This window comes from Macrobrachium rosenbergii, chromosome 55 (assembly GCF_040412425.1).
Source record: "Macrobrachium rosenbergii isolate ZJJX-2024 chromosome 55, ASM4041242v1, whole genome shotgun sequence".
In the NCBI taxonomy this organism is placed as follows: Eukaryota; Metazoa; Arthropoda; class Malacostraca; order Decapoda; family Palaemonidae; genus Macrobrachium; species Macrobrachium rosenbergii.
In genome coordinates, this window is record NC_089795.1 from 74,645,197 (window position 1) to 74,668,745 (window position 23,549).

At 35.6% G+C, this 23,549-nt stretch overlaps 1 protein-coding gene across 2 annotated transcripts in view; it reads left to right on the forward strand.

The window, feature by feature from the left end:
• LOC136835427 (solute carrier family 35 member F3) overlaps positions 1 to 23,549 on the forward strand; it is a 341,991-nt gene that overhangs the window by 213,812 nt on the left and 104,630 nt on the right. For both annotated transcript variants that reach the window (XM_067098950.1, XM_067098951.1), the window contains one exon: positions 11,178 to 11,263. In XM_067098950.1, coding sequence (XP_066955051.1) covers positions 11,178 to 11,263 — 86 coding nt within the window. The remainder of the gene's footprint in view (positions 1 to 11,177; positions 11,264 to 23,549) is intronic.

Below are 23,549 nucleotides of genomic sequence, written 5' to 3' on the forward strand. Positions count from 1 at the left end.
TCTGGTGCTTTCAAAGGATATTGCGTCTTAAAGGAAGCGGGGAGAAAAGGCAGAACAAAGCAGCCATAAATACAAAGGAGGAAAAACAGAGGAGAGATGAGAATATCGAACACGCGGGCATCTTTAAAGGGTAGTCACCCACCGATACCACGCGAACTTACATGTTCCCTTTTAAAGAGCATTTGCAACGAGACTACACTAGTGAGCACCAGCGGGTATTAGCTTCGTTTCATTGGGTTTCAGGGACAACGGTACTGAGACGTCAGTGGTGCGGGAATTTACATATAGTAAAACGTTATAGTAATAAAATGGTAATGTGATACATCGACTCAAGGACGTTAAATATCAGTTTTTCGTATATGTACATTTATTTAAGTATGTATGTATGTATGTATGTATGTATGTATGTATGTATGTATGTATGTATTATAAATAAAATGTTAATGTGATGCATCAAATCAAGGACGTTAAATATAAGTTTTTCGTATATGTATATTTATGTATGTATGTATGTTTGTAAGTGTATATGTATGTATGTATTATAATTATACGAACAAATATTTTTATACTATATATATTATATATACACAAACACAAACATTATATATATATATATATATATATATATATATATATATATATATATATATATATATATATATATATATATATATACATATATATATATATATAATGCAAGTACAATGAAACTCCGGCAACAGGAAATCATTTTGTGCATATGCGTTATGCAAAAGGTATAGAAGACTAAATAATGGAGCGCTAGGAACAAAGCGGTTGGTACCGAAAGAGAAAAGGGGTTCAGGACCTCATAAATGACTTGAAATTCACTGCCTACGATAAATTTTTGGATCATAAAAAATAAAAACTTTCATGTGCAATAACTAAAAACAATCCTAACCGGGTGTTTGAGAGAGAGAGAGAGAGAGAGAGAGAGAGAGAGAGAGAGAGAGAGAGAGAGAGAGAGAGAGAGGGGGTTATTTTATAATACGATCCAAGAACTGGCGATTCATACTATGGAAGTATTTCCATTATTATTACGGTCGCCTCTCAAGAGAAGGTGTCGACTTCCTTCATACAAATAAAACTGGGAACAATGTAACTGTAGTGCTTACGAAATAAATATAAAATAATTATAATCACAAGTATCAACCCCGTTGAATTACCACATTCATGGTATATTTATATGCTTTTCCTAAGCATAAAGCAATAGCTGAATGACCCACCAAAAGTAAATCTGCTAAACCCACAAGAAAACCTTCAGAGAAAATTTGGAAAGGTGGAAAATATATCTTCCTGGAACTGACGAGGATAAGATTCCGTCCGCTTCTACAGGCGGTGTCTCTCCTTTCTTTCGTGAATGAAGAATGAGCCACCTACGGAGTGTAGCACCTGGGGGAAGCAATACAAGAACCATTCTACCAAGAAAAGCCTAGAAAATGGAGAGCCTTAGTATCAGAGAACACAGAAGGTAGGGGAGAAGAAGCCAGTGACCACGTCTCCACATTTCCCCAACAGAATTCGGAGGGGCCGCTGACAACGTTCTTGAACATTTTCGTAAGAAATTTTGAGAGAGATGTGGACAGACTCTCAAGTTCCTTTGTGGCAATAAACAAAATGCTGCATAAAATCACTGAGCTATATAATGATTCTTAATGGGGTGCTGTGGTTATTTGTTTATGTCCCTTTTTCACGATTTCTAATATCTACTTTATCGTCTAACAACAGCAATTTCTTGCATTTGTCTTTGGCAATGTTTTACCCTGTTTATGAGTGCTGCCTTATTGAAGCAACTTTTCTTTTCTGGATAATTTAGTCTTTCATTCACCGTGAATTTATTATGAAACGCATATCTTAGTCAATTTTACCTTACTGTTCAAAGCGTCGGCAAGCTAAAACAGTATATGGACGCGTTAATGTGATCTGAACAGAGCCTCTGTTCTATATTAGAACTAAACATGTACCAAATAAGTATAAGCCAAATCTTTTTCTCAAAACGACGTGTGGTATTGATGACCTGTTATTATTATTATTATTATTATTATTATTATTATTATTATTATTATTATTATTGTGTAAAAAAAATCCACAATTATATAGTAAATATATTGCTATGTAAAATATATTTTTATTACACAGATTGTTTTAACGAAATTGTGAATCTCTTAGCATTATTATTATTATTATTATTATTATTATTATTATTATTATTATTATTATTATTATTATTATTATCAATTACCTTAAATGTGTGCGATATTCATATGGAACAATTCAAACGTGCAAGCAGAGAAAACCGAGCTAATCACCCATATTACTTGCTTCGTTTGTTCTTAGAGCTAAGACAATGCCGTCAAGCCGGCATCAGATGGCGTGCATGCATTTTCGTTCCAGGCTACAGATAACTGTAAACAAAAAACGGCAAATATATCCCTCACTAACTCAAGAACATTTATTGAGACCATAAAAATATTCATCATTACGTGCAACAACTTTTAAAAAAATACATAGTACCGTGGGTACATTATACTTTAGTATTTTTTCTCGCCGAACAAAATTCTGGAAGAAAAAGTAGCTTTTAGATGGCCCCATATGTTCAGTGAGATACTGTAATCCCAAAGAAATTGGTTGCGATAAGTCTCTGTGACTTCTCGATGGAGAAGTCTCATCCCAGAAAACTTCAGCTTCATGAGGATTAAAATCACTGTAGAACAGGAATAGGAAAATATAAAATAAAACTGTCTGGGAAGTGGTTGCAGGGTCCAAAACGAAAACCAAATCGAGAGCGCATCAACAATTGCGAAACAATGCTCATCATTAACGCGAAGGGGAATCATGAGCAACAACAATAGCCTCTGTTTTTCCTTCCTTCCTTCCTTCCTTCAATAGGCTGGTCTGTTGTTGCCCTCGTGGTCATGTTAGACCCTTCTTCCTTTTTTTATTCCTTTTCTTTTCTCTTATTTGCTTTATTATAATTTTACCTTCATTTACGCAACAAGTTGTCCGTGCTTGCTTTATGAGTTCCGTTATAACCTACTGTTTCATAACTAGAAGGTCCCACAGGTAAGAAACCTAAGTAAACCTTAGGTTAATTGAAAAGAATGAAAACTTAATAATTCAAACACGACGTTTCTGAAATAAAGACGCGCTTATAAACAATAAAACACCGTCGAAGAAAAAAGAAGCAAATTATCGTTGCTAGACGTTTGCATTACAATTGGAAATCATAAAACAATGAAAATGGCATGAAGAAAATCAAACCGTTTAACTAAACGGTAACCAAAAAGAACTGTTTTTTAGCTTTCGAGGAAAACAGTTGCCTTTTTAACCTAATGAAGTTAAAACATCTAAAGTACTTTGCGTTAAAACATCTAAAATACTTTGCACATCTGTTGAAAAACATTCCACCACGTCTCTGTTTCATATTCTGGATAAATAAAAAGTCATTTTAATTCAGTCTATTCTCAAACTAAGGAACAACTAACATGCAACCCAACCTCTTTATTCCTCCCAGTAATGGCTCTACTTTCTCTAATGACTCCCTGATTGAGCAAATCTTTAAAGCAACTTTTAATGGGCACCAATTAAGTCTTTAATCCCTAAGACTTCAGCTGGAGATGGAATTCGCTCTTTCAGTCTAATTATTTACCGAAACATCACTAATATTTGTACAATAACATTACTACTTATTGTATAATAATATTACCCTACTGTATAACAATATTACTACTTACTGTATAATAACATTACTATTTATTTTGTATAATAATATTAAAAATTTATTGCCCACACGACCTCGGCCTACTTCCCACTTTTCTGTTTTAAAAATTCATTACCTACTTAATCTCATAAATAGTCAATCACTTTCACGGTGGCAGCCTGGCAGCCCGAAAAGTGATTTTTCTTGCACTTCAGGCTCTGCAGCAATAACGCAATTATTTCTTCGTTGTGATTCACTTCACACAGGCTGCCGCCCCCCCACCACTTCCTCTCTCTCTCTCTCTCTCTCTCTCTCTCTCTCTCTCTCTCTCTCTCTCTCTCTCCTCTCTCTCTCTCTCTAGACAATCCACACTGGACTATCTTTCTCTCTCTCTCTCTCTCGTAGACAATCCACACTGGTCTCTCTCTCTCTCTCTCGTAGACAATCCACACTGGACTATCTCTCTCTCTCTCTCGTAGACAATCCACACTGGTCTCTCTCTCTCGTAGACAATCCACACTGGACTATCTCTCTCTCTCTCTCTCTCGTAGACAATCCACACTGGTCTCTCTCTCTCGTAGACAATCCACACTGGGTTATCTCTCTCTCTCTCTCTCGTAGACAATCCACACTGGCCAACACGCCCCTGGGCTATCTCTCTCTCTCACTCTCGTAGACAATCCACACTGGCCAAAATGCCCCTGGGGTCTCTCTCTCTCTCTCTCTCTCTCTCTCTCTCTCTCTCTCTCTCTCTCAGAGACCATCCACAGTGGCCAACACGCCCCTCGGCTACGTATTTTCCGCTTTGCCTTATTCAAAGGCTCATGGAACACTCTCGGTCGCAATACCTCGGGAGTTTGTATTCCCCCTCCCAGAACCGTATACAAGCTTATACACGGCTCCCTGATTCTATTTACGTAGCTGGTAGAAAGATATACGACATATAAAGGAATGCGTCTGTAGTTCTGTCTGTCGCCTTGGAAAATCAAACATTCTGGGAATAACGCCGCCAAAAATATAATACAATGTAATGTGATGACTAAAGAACTGGAGTTTTGTCTCCCGCCCCCACCCCCCCAAAAAAGGCTTTTGTTCGCTGGTACAGTAAGCCCCTAGGCAAGTTTCCCTTTTAAGACAACTTTTTGTATCAGAATTTTAGAACTTATGAAATTTTTATCAACATTATCAAATGAATACCAGTTATCACATAATGGTGATTTTATGCAGGCATTGTCTGAATATTTACATGCAAGCACGTTAAAACTCTTTCCAGTTAGGCTACAATATTTATGATAAGCCTTTTTTTACTTTGTGGAAAAATAACAAATATTTTGCCTTAAAAGTTAATACGCCAATTAAGATACAGGTATAATATAAAATTATAAGAAAAATGTATATATAAAAAGCAATGAAAAGTACAGAACCGCTGTCCAGTAAAATTTATAATTCTTTAAATGATCTGATAATACAACAACATACAAATATTTTCTAATGATAAATTTGACTTTATTACGTTACTATGGCGTTGTAAGATGCGATGTAAAATAAACAGCATATTACCTCAGTAAATGCATTTATCCCTGGCTGTTAATTTAACAGACCGACTGGATTTTAATTTTTTCTTGAGAAGTTAGTAGTAATATCCAGAAGGTAACGAAAGCCAGAAAGTAATGAATGGCCAGAAGGTAAAGAAGACTCAGAAGGTAATGACCAGCCAGAAGGTAACGATATCGTAAGGTAACGAAGAGTCAGAGGGTAACGATGTCGATAGGTAAAGAAGAGCCAGAAGGCAACGACCAATCGGAAGGTAATGATATCGTAAGGTAAAGAAGAGCCAGAAGGCAACGACCAATCGGAAGGTAATGATATCGCAAGGTAAAGAAGAGCCAGAAGGTAACAACCAATCAGAAGGTAACGATATCGTAAGGTAAAGAAGAGCCAGAGGGTAACGACCAATAAGAAGGTAACGATATCCTAAGGTAAAGAAGAGCCAGAAGGTAACGACCAATCAGAAGGTAACGATATCGTAAGGTAAAGAAGAGCCAGAAGGTAACGACCAATCAGAAGGTAACGATATCGTAAGGTAAAGAAGAGCCAGAAGGTAACGACCAATCAGAAGGTAACGATATCGCAAGGCAAAGAAGAGCCAGAAGGTAACAACCAATCAGAAGGTAACGATATCGTAAGGTAAAGAAGAGCCAGAAGGTAACGCTATCATAAGGTAAAGAAGAGCCAGAGGGTAACGACCGATAAAAAGGTAACGATATCGTAAGGTAAAGAAGAGCCAGAAGGCAACGACCAATCAGAAGGTAACGATATCATAAGGTAAAGAAGAGCCAGAGGGTAACGACCGATAAAAAGGTAACGATATCGCAAGGTAAAGAAGAGCCAGAAGGTAACGACCTATCAGAAGGTAACGATATCATAAGGTAAAGAAGAGCCAAAAGGTAACGATATCGTATGGTAATGATATGGTAATGAAGAGCCAGAAGGCAACGACCAATCAGAAGGTAACGATATCGCAAGGTAAGAAGAGCCAGAAGGTAACGACCAATCAGAAGGTAACGATATCATAAGGTAAAGAAGAGCCAGAAGGTAACGATATCGGAAGGTAAAGAAGAGCCAGAAGGTAACGACCAATCAGAAGGTAACGATATCATAAGGTAAAGAAGAGCCAGAAGGTAACGATATCGGAAGGTAAAGAAGAGCTACAAGGTAACGACCAATCAGAAGGTAACGATATCATAAGGTAAAGACGAGCCAAAAGGTAACGAACAGTCAGAAGATAACGATATCGCACGGTAAAGAAGAGCCAAAAGGTAAAGAAGTCAGAAAATTAAACGGCTGGGAAGATAGCACCCAGGACAAACTTATCTGGAAACAGAGCGTCATTGACGTGCGAGGAACCGAGGCATGTTAGGACAACATACCTCACTTGCACACCAGGAGCAGTATTGCTCGATGATACCAATGCAGTAGTAAGGGTAGAAACGTTGAAAGTGAACTAAGGTAGCCACACTCAAAAAATGAAACCAGACTTGCTTCGGCAACCACATTATTTAGAACGTTCATTGAGAACATTTCGCCGTTATGCAAAATTACAAATACCGACACGTGAAGATAAAAGTAATAAAGGGTACCTGGTTTTCAGGTAAAAGTGCTGAAATACACAAAGATATAAACCAGAATATGGTCTCCATCATAATCAACGTTTTCGTCGTTGATGATACATAGACTTTCTGTTGCAATTCTACAGCGTCCTCAGGAACTGCAAGTCTCTATCTGACTGTCAGAATTTCACTTCAGAACTGAATGAAGCATATGTATTATGTGTAAGTTTTTTTGAATGAAGCATATGTATTAAGTGAAAGTTTCATTGAATAAAGCATATGTATTAAGTGTAGGTTCCATTGAATGAAGCATATGTATCATGTGTAAGTTTCATTGAATGAAGCATATGTATTATGTGTAAGTTTCATTGAATGAAGTATATGTATTATATGTAAGTTTCATCGAATGAAGCATACGTATTATGTGTAAGTTTTATTAAATGAAGCATATGTATTAAGTGTAAGTTTCATTGAATGAAACATATGTATTATGTGTAAGTTTCATTGAATGAAGCATATGTATTAAGTGTAAGTTTTATTAAATGAAGCATATGTATTATGTGTACGTTTCATTGAATGAAGCATATGTATTATGTGTACGTTTCATTGAATGAAGCATATGTATTATACGTTTCATTGAATGAAGCATATGTATTATGTGTACGTTTCATTGAATGAAGCATATGTATTATGTGTACGTTTCATTGAATGAAGCATATGTATTATGTGTACGTTTCATTGAATGAAGCATATGTATTATGTGTACGTTTCATTGAATGAAGCATATGTATTATGTGTACGTTTCATTGAATGAAGCATATGTATTATGTGTAAGTTTCATTATTTTCTCTATGTGTAAGTTTCATTATTTTCTCAAAATTCATTTTTTTATCCATCTTAAACGCCTGTGGTCTACACAGAAGAAAGACAATGGCCTTAACAATCATCGTATTTCATGAGACAATTTATTCATTTTCTTATGTTCCTCAATAACAGCATATGCTTATCAATCAGAGGCAGAAAAATAGAATACAAAATCAATGTATTTTCAGTATACCTTCACATCCAATTCGAGTCAGCTAGACTTTCTGCATGCGCAATTTCTGCTACTTTTACAAAGAACTAATTTTCAATAACTTACTTCCAAGACGATTTTTATAAACTATTTAACAACGTAGATAAGGAATAACGAGGTTTATTCATATGATTCTGCTCCAAACCAATCTTCCATAACCTTTAATAGTTTTCATGACTTTTTTTTTTACGAATGTGTCACTTTGGAATTGTTCAGCACCTCTGCCAAGGGCAGATATAACCTGGTACATCTACAGGTTTCGAAGACTATTTTCCTTCCAATTTTAGTTTTGTGTAAAAGAAAACTACAGAGATGGCTTTGTCTCTCCGTCCGTACTTCATTCTGTCCACACTTTTTCTATCCGCCCTCAGATCTCAAAAACTACTGAGGATAGAGGGTTGCAAATTGGTATGTTGATCATCCAACCTCCAATCATCATACATCCCAAACTGCAGCCCTCTAGCCTCCTCAGTAGTTTTTATTTTATTTAAGGTTAAAGTTAGCCATAATCGTGATTCTGGCAGTGGTTAAAGTTTCATGGGCCGCGGCTCATACAGCATTATACCGAGACCACCAAAATATAGATCTATTTTCGGTGGCCTTGATTATACGCTGTAGCGGCTGTACAGAAAACTCGATTGCACCGAAGAAACTTCGGCGCATTTTTTACTTGTTTTAATTTGACGCCTCTTTGCTTCTCAATAATCTTGGAGAGTATGAAGCTCACCCAATTACTCTGAACAACATCCTGGTCATGGCAGTAAGGGATAACACGCCTATGAACTATAATACTTCCGTCCTATCGACATTCTGCTTGAGATTACTATGTTGAGTAAAACCGCATTCCTAAATCCTCTTCCCAGCACGCACTTGGCCGCCCCCTGAATAAGGAATTGTAAACAAGCCGAGGAAGGATTTCTCTCTCTCTCTCTCTCTCTCTCTCTCTCTCTCTCTCTCCTGCCATTTTCCAGAGAATCGCCCCACGATTTATTTTCCTCAACTCTCGACATTCATATCGAATCTGGTTCCACCAAAGGTTACGTTTCGTATTGAATATTCTCCCTCCTCTAGAAAACAGGGCAGTGTCTGAACACTGTTGTCAGTGTAGTGAAAGACAAGGCTCACCCTCACAAAGAAACTACGGAAATTATCGAACTTCATCCGGCTGTTTTCATAACCTTTCAATTTAGCTTCTAACTTTCCTTTTGGTTCTGTTCTCTCTCTCTCTCTCTCTCTCTCTCTCTCTCTCTCTCTCTCTCTCTCTCTCTCACACACACATACATACACATACATACATACATACATATATATATATATATATATACATATATATATATATATATATATATATATATATATATATATATATATATATATATATATATATATATATTTATGAATCCCAAGGCAAATAGGGAAAGATGTAAAAGTACTAGACTTTTAACTGTACCATTATCGTCTAGCTTATGTTTGAAAGGAGGCAACAAGTGCAAGTTATGAGAGAGAGAGAGAGAGAGAGAGAGAGAGAGAGAGAGAGAGAGAGAGAGAGAGAGAGAGAGAGAGAGAGAGTACTTGAAAAAACTGGCCGTTCAACTATACAATCAATTCCAAAGCAATTAAGAACAAAATGCATGTTGCTTTACTATCACGAGCACTTACCATTTCTAAATGTATACTAAAATTATGACTCCATACTCTCGCATTATTCCTCGATATAATACGATAGAATTGACCGTATTTTCCCTCACCAGTGACGGCCAAAATTCGTACGCTTTCTGGTGAAGGCCATTTTGTCATGAACCCAGTATCACGACATACATGCACTTTGCGAAGGAATGTTAAACAAACACGCTCCTTCGTTAAAATATGAAAGCGTTTAACTTCGGTTTGCGAAAAAAAAAAAATACTCTGTCCTTTCTTCCAAATACTGAGTTAAGGGGTAATGTAAATACGGTCGCTTCTTCACCGAATCTTTTACAAATTGGCGTTCTTAGAATATCTATTTAGAAAATTCCTTTGGTATTGTGTTCTTGAATTATTATTTACTTAACATATGGAATAATATGGATTAATTAATTTTTGTCCGCTAAAACCTTCTAAGTTTAGACGTTCTTTGACTGGGATCTGGGATCTTGAAAAAAAAAACGCGACGCCTATTCTAGTTTTATAAAACTCGTAATTCCATAATAAAAGTAAACAGTATTTAAAACTAGATGTTTTTACATTTTACAATAACTGATTTTACCAACTTGATTTGAGTATATTTATACCTGGTTGAAATGGTAATGCATAAATAAATAAAAAAAAGACTAAGAAGTCTAGTGAGTGCAGGGGAGGTATGCGTGATGATGAGAGAGAAAGTGCTGACAAATAAATGATGTGAGGGGATCAAAGTAAGACTGGAATACGCTAAGGACCTGCTGAGGAAACAACTAATGACAATGGGTAAAGCTTGTGTGTGCTTCACTTCCTCTCCAAGTAAAGAGTCTTTTCTCAAATATACAGAGACGCTTTCCCTATTAATTACTGGCTTTTTGTTTCGACCTTCATTAACTTTTCTACAGCCACTTAGGAAAAAGGTTCTCGTGCTTTGTCGCCTTTGTCATTCTGCTGCAGTAAGGTAAGACATCGACTTCACGAGAACGTTCTCTTTTCAGAGACTGATTCTAAATTACAGTCGGTGGAAGATGCAGAAGCACAGTCTGTCTTAACAGGTACAATTAAAAGGTAGCATTTATCATTTATACGGCTTTTATTTTTATTCATTTCTACTTCCATACCATTTTCCCATTAACGAAACCTCAAGTATTTTCCTTGACCTAGCTTAACACACACACACACACACACACGTAAACATATATACATCATACCCAAACATGAGCATATACACTCACTCTCTCTCTCTCTCTCTCTCTCTCTCTCTCTCTCTCTCTCTCTATATATATATATATATATATATATATATATATATATACATATATATAGTGTGTGTTATACACAGCCCATTTTCACATATATTCCATATTAATATGAACATGTAGATAATTTTTTTTTTTATTTTCAGCTTCCAGTTGGAGACAGACATTCTCTCTCTTCTCTCATTTTATATATATATATATATATATATATATATATATATATATATATATATATATATATATATATATATATATATATATACATATAGTGTGTGTGTGTTATACACAGGCCATTTTCAATTCTATTCCATATTATAATGAACATATATAGATAATTTTATTTTTCTTTCTTTCAGCTTCCGTTGGAGAAAGCACCAGAGAATCTCATCCTTCACGATGTACAAGGTTTAGAAAAGCCGTCTTCTCCAAAACAACAAGAAAGGTGAGTTGTCTTCTTCCAATTTATCCATTTTCGTACACAAAAAAAAAATGCCGACGTGAACACAAAAATCTATGTAACATTATGCATTCTGTAATATGGTTTATGTCCTTGAGTGACATTTATAAAAAAAAAAAAAGTCCTCCTGATACCTGTTAGCAGTTCACAAACTCGGCAAATGGACAGGAAAAGATAATGCAAAGAATTACAGTAAAGCTAAAATCAATACAGTAATAAAATATACTTGGCAATGACCCCTTCGTGAAGGCTTCGTCGCCTCGAATCACAGACACGAATTTATAGGTCGCGTTGGCTAAAATTAGTGACTTTCACTAATGGATATCGATGCAAAATACACTGACGTGCATTCGTGAACACTGTCAACACTCAGCAAGTGATTTCTTCTACTGAACTGCACGATAGCTTTCGTAATGGCACTGTTCTATATATTTTTCAGTGTTCATACATAGGACTACAGCATAAAAATACCCCAGTACATCAGCTTAAAAACGGCCTGTGTGGGTATGTGGTTGTGTCTGAAACGAAAATAAATATATGATGGACGTGAAACTCCTTATCATTCCAAACACTAAAGATAAGCCACAGAACAACTACCATGCAGCAAAGTAAGAATAAAAGAAGGAACACGAAATGGTCAGAAGAACCAACATCATTTCCCATAAACTGTTAGCTCGCGTGCAGGACGCCTTCGGCAGTTAAAGGTAATTGGTAGAGTCCCGATTCTTTAAAAGTTCTAAAACTGCTCTTCCTGAGACAGGAAATGGTCCCAGCATAACGACGGCCTATAAATACTTAAAAAGGCCTTGGTTATTTTTTGCCCAATCAAGACTTCTTCTGAAAGGCCATAACGTCAGGTCCTTTAGATAAAAGGAGCTTCTGTTTTCTCCAAAACACGCAACGTTTCTATTTGAGAAAGGAGACGAAAAGTCCAGCGTGTGCTCCATCCTCGCACTTCGGTAATGACCGGCAGCTGCCATTTGCCTTGAGAAATGTCAAGTATTTCATGTTAATTATTGCTCTGTGTTTCAAGCTGGTACTGGCTTGGGAACTGCTTGGCACAAGTGCTCTAATGACTATTTTTGGAAAAAAGCACAACTCACGAACTATGCCTAAAATAGGAAATATCCGTAAAAAGCAGAGAGAATTTTCTCTTCCATTTACTAAACCTCGGTGATTATTTCCGTTTTCTATTTCTCTTACCGTCGTTTAATGGGCGAAAAACTAAGATACCATCGTCAAGAATTACTCAGTAACTACAGTTTTGTTTTATTTTGGTAATATCTTCAATCTTCTCCTTGCAAGGTCATAAGACATCCGGGTCATATGTGCCGATAAATTAATCTATCATCGAAGGCAATTTACCCGACATGATGGGTGGGAAATAAAACAGATACGGTACGTTGCTTAAGAGTCTGACCCTGCCTTCTCTTCCAAAATTCCAGTAAAATTTTACTAGAATTCAAGTTACAGTTAATCCAAAAAGATTCAACAGTAGAAGATTCACATTACAATACGTTATCATAACAATTATACCTGGCAGTTTTGTGATTACCACCTGACTAATTTTCAGCAATAGTTTAAGATGTAAATGTGAGCCTTCAAGCAATTCAAATAGTTTAATACATTTACGTATGCTCTTTACTATGGAAAAAATGACAGTAATACTGTTGTCACACGTTGTCAAGCGTATTACCCTTACTGAAGAAAAAGAAAATGCTTAACAGTTTCTGTAATTTTGGTTAACGTAAGATTGTGTGTATAAAAACAAACAATTTACACATCGTGACAGGATGCAAGCGCAAGAGACAAGCAATAGGTACGGTAATAAAAGCATCCTTTACATTCATCTTCAGAAAACTCTACTTAAATAGGAAACATTATTGATATCTAGATTTCATCTGAAGGTAACGCTGGGTATCACTCGCATTTTGTTAGGGTAGGGTAGAGTGAAAAGCTTCCTTCAGGTAAGCGATCTCCCCAGGGTACATGTGGGTTTCTTGGCATTTACTTCTACTTAGATGGCGAGGGTGCTTGGGCCATGCACCCTTAGCAGTGTGAGCAAATCATGCAATCGCAGGTTACGTTTTGCATTTTCGGTAATTTCCCCGCTGTGTTCCACTTTATTATAGAAAACCCTTTCCCTATTGTCTTATTCTTCCGTATATATTGCAATCTGAGATTTAGTTTTCAAGAGAATATATTACGGTACTTTTAAAAAAATGCACACATAATCATATAAAATTTTTCTAACAATCTTACAAAAAAAGTCACTTGCAAATTCTTATCCTGGTTAAAGCCAAATAACTAAATCTCCGCAAGCAATAAAAACGGAAGGAAAAAGGCAATTGCTTTGTTCCGACTTCTTTTTCCTTTCTTCGTAAAAGGTTGGTCTATAAAAAGTGGAACCCCAACAAAGAAACCACCATTAATAAAAGGAAGCAGGAAAAGAATGCTGCACAAGGGGTAAGGCAAAAAAAAAAAAGAGAGAGAGAGAGAGAGAGAGAGAGAGAGAGAGAGAGAGAGAGAGAGAGAGAGAGAGAGAGAGAGAGAGAGGAGGAAAGTTTAGGCAATATACTGTATACTAATTTGTGGACTAATAAATATAGACAGCAAATATCCCTTAACATTCAGATTTGACTAATAAAAATATAAACACAGAGTAGACCTCTCCCTCCTCAATTTTTTTGAAAAAAAAAAAAAAATAACGGTCAAAACCCCGTTAAGATATAAGCAAATAGCAGGACATTAAGTAGCTACTTAAGCAACAGTGAGCAAAATTCACCACACATTCTTAAAAATATGCGAGAAAATATAAGTAGTTGGATGCTAAAAATAATATTGTGTATGCAAGATGTATGCAAGAAAATATAAATGGAAAGATGAAACTGAAAAATAATATTGCATATGCAAGACATATACATGAAAATTTAAAAATAGGAGGATGAAACGTTTAAATATATAATTTGGAATCTTTAATGCCAATAAGTTTTCTTAACGAAATGATTAACTAAAACCACAAAAAATAAATAATATGAATAATCTATTACCACCATCCACCAAACCAGTAATATAAAAATGGACACAAAAATGAAGTTAAAATAGTGATCTTTGTTTACGAATATCAAACCCGAAAACATTTTAAGAATTTGGGGGAAGGGAAAGGGGAAAAGAGAGAGAGAGAGAGAGAGAGAGAGAGAGAGAGAGAGAGAGAGAGAGAGAGAGAGAGAGAGAGAGAGTTCAGGAAGTTGAGCAAAATATGAGAACTTAAAAATCAAGTATCCCGAAAAAAATAAAACATTAAAATCAGCTAAAAAAAAATTTTTTTAAGCATATGTTCTAAATAAATTATGATATAAGAGAATTATTTAACACTTACGAAATATACGGAAAAGCAACACTTGCATACATAAAGAATAACTGTAATACGCAATTCCTTTGTCTATACTATAATAATATTGTTGACGCAGTGTTACGCAATCATTGAAATTACTTTGAATATCAAGGCAAAACCTTATTATAATATTTTCAAAACTGCATGTCTGACAAATAATCATATATATGTTACAGGGAATATGTGAAATGACCAACTCGCTTGGGAGCATTTGATCCAGAAGGCTAGTACTAAAACGGCGAAACAGGGATCCATCTAACTGTTTTGCCGTGTTTAGTACTAGCCCCTGGAGGGTCATGTGTTTCGCCGTGTTTAGTACTAGCCCCTGGGGGGATCAAACGCACTTAGGGACATTTGATCCCCAAGGGGTAAATACTAAACACGGCGAAATACACTTAACCCCCAAGGGGCTAGTACTAAACACGGCGAAATACATTTAACCCCCAAGGAGCTACTACTAAACATTTATGAAATACATTTAACCTCCGAGGGGCTAGTACTAAACATGGCGAAACAGTGTAGATGAATCACAGTTTTTCCGTGTTTAGTACTAGCCGTCGGGGATCAAATGTTCCTAAGCGAGTGGCTCATTTCACAAATTCCCTGTAACATGTACACTTCACATACGGACTCATCGGCATATTATATGTACAGCGATTGGGGTTTCAATTTTAATACTGACGAAAGAACAACAGTTAACACTTGAAATTCGTTTGAAGTAAACCATTTACAGTTACGTCCAAGAAAAATATATATTGTATTTGGAATGGTTGCAAAAAAATGGAAATGCCGTAAAACAACAAATTAATAACTAACAAAATCGTGACTGCAGTGTAATGTGGTCTCCCATGTACATTATTCTACATAATCACTGCCTATGCATATGCATATATATATATATATATATATATATATATACCTAATATCATATATATATATATATATATATATATATATATATATATATATATATATATATATATATATATATATATATATATATATATATATATATATATATATATAGTACATTTCTTTATGTATACTTAATTGCATAAAATAAGTTATCAGTGATTTTGTGTTATTTCTTTGTCAAAAAATATTTTAGATTTAGTTCCAACATCGATAAGAACTTAGCAAATATGGCAGGCAAATTCTTTTCGATGACAGAGAGAGAGAGAGAGAGAGAGAGAGAGAGAGAGAGAGAGAGAGAGAGAGAGAGAGAGAGAGAGAGAGAGAGAGAGAGGAGGAAATCAGTTTATGTTTACAAATTATTTAGTTACGTTTTTGTTTTTCATAATGACTGTTTTCATACTAGTAATTTTTTCAGAAAAAAAATGAATGTCACATCTATACAACAAAAATTTTTTATATACAAAGATGAGTTATACAGTTTCCATTTTTAATCCCTTAAGATACTATCACTTATACATAATTTGATTACAAGGCTTTTGAAGATATACGAAATTTAAAAATAAAAACTCTGAAATCTACTCCTCCTTGAAATACCTTACGACCTAAATGGTTTTCGGGTAAAACTTACTTAAGGCCTATACATCTGAATGCTTGAAAAAATCGAGGTCAAGGGGTTCCAAATTGAAAATAATAAAACCTATCTTGAATAAAACCTATCTTGTATATTCCAAAAACTGACATGATGAAATATACACGTACTCTTTCATCACTTAACGAAACTACTAGTACAAATAGAATAATATCGGTCTTCAATAAAAAGAGAGAGAGAGAGAGAGAGAAGAGCGTAGATCAGTATCACAGTATTTTCAAAATATGCACAATAAAACCGGCGGCATAAAAGGCTTCGTAAGAGGCTTCGTTGCAGATGCCCCGTTTACAGTCGACCGAAAACGACCTCTTTAATATGCCAGGAAATAACAGAAAATCTTTTGGCGGAGCAAAGGGATCCGATTCACAGAGAGCATATGGGGGGGAAAAACCAAACGTGGAAGCCATTGTTATTTTCTTGAAAACTTTGGTTCGGGGTTTTCTGTGCGGAAGTTCTACAACATTTAAATTTCAGTTCCCGATGTAAAGCTTATTAAAATTTTATTCCTCGCCATCTATCTCCTATAATATCAAGTTTCTTCTAGTTCTTCATTGGCAGGGTGGGTAGAGCTCTCGGCTGGAACGCAGTTGGCCCAGCGTTCGACTCTCCGACCGGCCAATGAAGAATCAGAGGAATTCATTTCTGGTGATAGAAATTCATTTCCCGTCATAATGTGGTTCGGATTCCACAATAAGTTGTAGGTCCCGTTGTTAGGTAACCAGTTGGTTCCTAGCCACGTAAAATAAATCTAATCCTAGGAGAGCTGTTAATCAGCTCAGTGGTCTGGTTAAACTAAGATAGACTTTTTTATTCATTCGGTCTCTTCTGTTTCCACAACGTACCCCCAACGAGAGGGAAGAGATACAGAAACGGCAGGAGAAGCAGTTACAAAAAATGAGCGCCAAGACAATCTACAGATCCAATATTAATTTTTTATCATCCTCCTCCGTTGTATCGTTACAGCCAACCTGTCTCCTATATTAACCATTTTATGGCATAGTCGTGCTTTATCCGGTTTCTCCCGCTGTCTGCGGGCTGTTGCGCCTGAGAATAAATGAACAGACATTCTTTTAGCGAGTTTGTAACAAATTGAGATTGAAAAGTACATTCTACTCGTTCAATTATTTATTTCCCAATGGGAAATAATGGGGATTTCCATAACTTTTTTTTGGGAGGCATCACCGGCTCTTGTCATAGTTTGGATTCCCATGAGAGAGAGAGAGAGAGAGAGAGAGAGAGAGAGAGAGATTAATAACTTTCCTACAGACAATGAGAAAGGAAGTGGCTGTGGAACAACATTCATCTTGCCTTTTTATGTTGACGGAGCAGACTCATACAACATTTATTAGGTTGGCTTGGTTATTGAACTTCAGAGTTATAGAGGTGGTCGTCAACATCATCGACTGGACGATGCTTAGCTACTTTAACACGAGAAGGCTGACAAGTTAAAACAAAAACAAAAGGCAAAACCTGAGATATATCACGTAGTAAAAAGGGAATACAAAATATTGTACGTAGAGCTTATGTGGTGCGTAGCACAATAACAAAGACACATATGAACTTCTAAAAATTTGAAGACTACTAAAACTTTGTTTTTGAGAGAGAGAGAGAGAGAGAGAGAGAGAGAGAGAGAGAGAGAGAGAGAGAGAGAGAGAGAGAGAGAATCTTTTTCTCTCTCGAGAGAAAGCAACTGTTGCCTACAATATCAACCAAGCGCTCTTGAAACTCCTTTCAGTGGAAATAAGTAAGAGCTATTACTTTGGTTTGTCAGGTATCATTTACCAACTCAAACTTATGATACACTGAAAGCAGACACACTCGATCGTAAATAAAGGTCATCGTCAAGAACATGGAAAATTTTACGAAAAACGTCATTGGAAACGCGAGAGAATTAATGGACCTTTTTCACAAAAACTCTTCAAACAGTTTGAACTGAAATCGGGGTAGGAAAACAGTATATTTTGGTCATCCATCTATCTATCTATCTATCTATCTATCAATTTACATATACACACGGTAATATAAACTCCAGATCCAATACGGACATGGCACAATATTTGTCAGCATTCTTTTAATATCCTTCTAAAAGACTGCATAATAGTAAATGCACTTTTCGTAAAGCTTCAAGTTTCTTTTAAGTTCATTCCTCACAAAGGGCAAGAAACTGAGGTGAACATTACTTCTGTTGTCCGTCTCTTTTAGTTTTTCACTATGACAATCTCTGATAAAACGAAATAAAAAAAAAAGTGGGTGCCCAGACAGCGGCTACTGAAAAACTAAAAAACCTGTTTTTCATGAAGATAAAGCCCCACACACACAAAAGAATGTTTCCGGCATCCTTTGCCAAGAGAAACATCTACTCCACCCACCTGTCCCTTTGGGACGGAGCAGCTCTGCTAAAATCAGCATCTTTCTGGTTCATAAATCACTTATCCGTTTACGCAACCAATCACATAATCCCCAGTGCTAAGTAAACTTAGTCCGCTCCACTTATTCCGAGATACACGTGATCATCGTGCCCATGGCAACACACACACCCTGAGTTGTCTCTTACTCAATAACTTTTAATTCTGACCAAGAGAAGCTCTAAATGATTATTTTTTATTGTATTTATCAGGTAATTATTGCTCTATTATTTATTTGTCGTTCACTACAATATAAAAATTCTTCCAAAATTTTCGGAGCTCGAGCAAAGTAGGAAGAAACATTATATGACGAACGAAATACTTTCTTTTTCTCTCACAATAAAAATGGTACGATCAAAAGGCCGATTTTCCCTTATGAGACTAAGTACCTCATTTCTACTGCCATTTTTCTAACGATGCCTTCAACGGAGCCAAAACACATTTATTTAAGAAAATGCTGGAGACTTTCCAAGGCATTTCCTCGTTTAATGGCGAGGAAAAGACTTCAATGGGATTTAGTCACGTTCTCACGAGATTATCATCCAGGCAAATAACATTCAGCGATAAATCTCTCACTCAGCACTCCAGGATACACAAGGAGCTGGAGGAAGTGCTGGCACGTAGCCTGCTAAATTCAACAACTTTTATAAAAGCACTGTAACGCTTTATGGTTCAATATCATCAATACAAGTAACTTCTATAAACTTGGAGGTACGTTTTCTGGTATTACATTTACGTATTTTTTACTTCCAAATAGTTAGAACCATATGAAAAACTGTCACTATAAGAAACTATCTTTCAATGGAAAATTGTATTTTTGATCCTATCCCCGCTATATGAGCAAAAGAGTTTAACTCACACATGCACATTATATATATATATATATATATATATATATATATATATATATATATATATATATATATATATATATATATAATATTATATCTATATATATATATATATATATATATATATATATATATATATATATATATATATATGTATGTATGTAACATGTATGCATACACAAGCACATACAAACACTACCAGTTCCAAGCAAATCAACTTGGGATGAGGTCGCTAACCCCATGCCCATCTCCTCAGCAACTACGACCTCCAACAGTCAATGACTCACCATGAAAAAACGTACAAAACTTGGTTTACAGCGGACCAAAGCAGTCACCACTCTCGGACAGAATGATAAGAAAGAAACCTTTCCTAATCAAGTAGCGGCAATCATATAATGACGAATACTGAAACATTTGTACCACGTTTCCAAATTTTACACAAACAGATAACGTAATTTGAGATATAAGAACAAATTATCAATGAAATGATGAAAGTACATAGAAGACAAATTCGCACATACACACGAGAGCCCGCCTGCTCCCCGCCAAAGTAACGAGCAGAAGTATTTTTCTAAAATGACTGGCATTGATTCTCATGCAAAACGTGACAAAGAAAAGCAGATTACACGATTTTCATAGCATTCCTCAAAAAGAAAAAAAAACTTATGGAGATAAGTTGCACTAATTAACAGTGGAATGCCCAGCTTTATTTAATCACACATGACTGCCGATTTTCTGAACATCACAGAAACATTTTTAAACTTTCCAAATCCTCCTGGATTTTTCATAGCCATTACTTCCACGAAACATGGAATACTCACTGTCCTGGTAATGGTCTGTCATGGAATACTCACTGTCCTGTCATGGAATACTCACTGTCCTCCGCCAAACATTGATAAAATCATCCTATTAGTGAATATATCAACCGACTCACAGCAACTGGCTATAAGTAATTTCCCCTGACGAAAGTATTAAGAGCAAAAAACCTCTAGGCAATTTGAGCAGAAACTCACAAAAATCGCTTATGCTTCACGGAATAGAAATCAAGATATATATATCTGCAGTAAGTCAATTAATTGGATAGATTTAGGGAAGGGGCAGCTGAAGAGACGCTGGCAATTATAACTCGATACGTGGGTGTCAAGTGCCACTCGAGGTGAAAGAAAAGAAACAGAACCTCAAGGAGAGGGGAAATTCTAAGTCTAAACATCCTTGAGTAAATAAAAGATAATGGTGTTACCAAGACACCTATTCAGTATATAAGTATTATGTATATATGTGTATATATATATGCATACATAAATACACACACATACAGAATATATATATATATATATATATATATATATATATATATATATATATACATATATATTAACTTTTATCAATTACACAATTGTTCTGTGCATTATAGAATATAAAAGTGACCTCATTCAAACTGATGGTAACTTTTTTGAATAAATACTCCATTTGATACCATCCAGTTTGAATGAGGTCCTTTTAGTAATATATATATATATATATATATATATATATATATATATATATATATATATATATATATATATATATACTAAAAACGGTACATGTTCCCTTGTAGAAAAGTATATGTTCCCTTTGTAGATCGTGAAACTTTTCTAAGTCGTTGCCTAATTACAAACGGTATTTTCATTAACAACTATTGCCAGTTTAAATCAAGAGGCACTATGGCTTCTTCAATTAACACGTCAAGACGTCTGACCCTTGGGTCTCTCACTGCTTAGGCGAAATTGGTTTGTTCTCTACTGCTTTAACTCAAGCTCAATATATTAATTATCTTAATAAATCTTGTTCTGATAGCTGTTGTAACATTAGCTTGGAGGGTAATCAAACGTTACACTTCTGTCGACAATATTAACTAGTAACAACACTCATGCAGATGATCCTATTCTTGTCTTGTTCCTTCCAGCCGCGTTTTCCCTTGGAAACTAAGTCTTAATTCTCACTCTCACCTAATACTACTGGACGGCCTTGAAAACAGGATGGACAAACTTTGAAGGATTTAAATATTCCAAGGCAAATTACTTCCAATATCTGTCAACTCTCGCACACAAACTTGAATGCACACATATGTGACTGAAGTGAATTTTAGTTCATCATATCTTAGAAAAAGCATATTAGAGATTTGAGTAAGTCCACGTGTAATAGTGCTTGTGATGCCTCCCTCTACTAAATAACACAGTGATTATTTGCATTTTGGATTCACTTAACTTATGAAGATGTCACTCTGCTTTTCCTAAGAATTCTACTACCTGGGTGCTGCTCGTGAGAACTGCTTGATACTATATACCAACGAAAGTAAAACTGGGTAACGGGTATGGATGATGCTGGTATCCAGATGGTTGCATAAACAGCTTTCCACTTGAAAGCTAATGCATACGTTCATCAGCAGCTGTTTAACGTGTTCCAGTTCTGCAGGTGAAGCTTTCCATTGACCAAAATGCCTGAGTTATGATAAAGCATTTGTACGCATCAGGGTATTCCCCTTAGGCATTTAGGCAACAACCCCCGTAGGATGCCTTTTGGAACACAGACATATACCACTTGCCCTGGCTCTTTTTTCTCCAGGATGGTAAAGTTTAAGCCTGAGTTAATTTTAAGGGCGTCCCACAGAAGACTGGCATCTTAGTCGATCGACGTCAAAAAAGATGTACTTCAAGCAGACATACCTGGTGTATAATCTTTCGTATGAAAATGCCGTCATTCTGCAGGAGGAATCTAGCTCCCACCGACTCCACAAATTGGAGGCCATGAACATCCACCTACGAGGCGAACTCCATGTGAATGGAGCAGGGTATGGATTTCATTCTCACTCTTCTATGCGGCACAACAAGCCCATTTCGCCCATGGAAGAACACACGAGTTACCTTGCCGCATTCCATAGAAATTTATGTAAAGAAGAAAAATAAATATCTGTACAAATACACAAGTTTTATGCAAAAAATCGTCTACCGCTGACAACGCCACGAACGAACTCATTAGAAATTGTCTGTATATATATATATATATAATAATAAGATGTCCTAGTAGTATATATATATGTAATATATATATATGTATGTTATATATATATATATATATATATATATATATATATATATATATATATATATATATATATATATATATACATATATATATATATATATAATGTGTGTGTTTGTATGTGTATGTTATTTTCATTCACTTTCGTCGCTACATAACAAAAAGCTATAAAGCGGCAATTTACTTTACTGTCAATATAATCCACCCACTGTCTAAACAAAACTATCTGTAAGCAATAATAATTACAGCTATTCTTTAGGGACACGAGAAATGCCACTGATTGCCCCAGTTAATTATTTTTGCCAGCGATTTCTGTACAGAGAAAAATATTTCACTAATCCTCGAATAACATGTAGCGAATAAGTTCAACGTAAGAGTCTTGGTTATCAATTAGTAAAAATGGTAATGGTCGCTTTGTCTGGCAGTAATAATTTATTATCAGGCGTCTCGACTGTCACGATAACTATCGTCTTTAAGAATTTCTAAGATTTTCGTTAGTTACATATAAGAATTTTAGAATACCGAAGATTAAAACTCAAGAAAACTATTTACAACCACGGATCTTTGTAATACATCTACAGCATCTTATTTGCCTACAGAATATGATTGTAAGGTATCGCCTTTCGAATTGTGTTTAAAAACATCAGTTCTGCAATAAACTAAATACAAAAAAAAACACCGCTACAATTTAATGCACATTCGATTCTCCTCAAAATCCAGGCCAAAATGTCATTTCCATGCGCGGAGAAAAAATAAGACAAAAAACGAAAACGCTTCACTTAGTGCTTCTGCTGAAGCTGGAGGATTTCGGACACAATTGGAAATGTGTCACATTGATAACGACACAATTTCTGCACCAGATCCATCGGGAAAATATAATGCACCAGAGATTTAACTACACTGTAATCACAAATAGATAAAATTAATAAATAAATATATACACAATCTAAATATATATATATACACAGACATA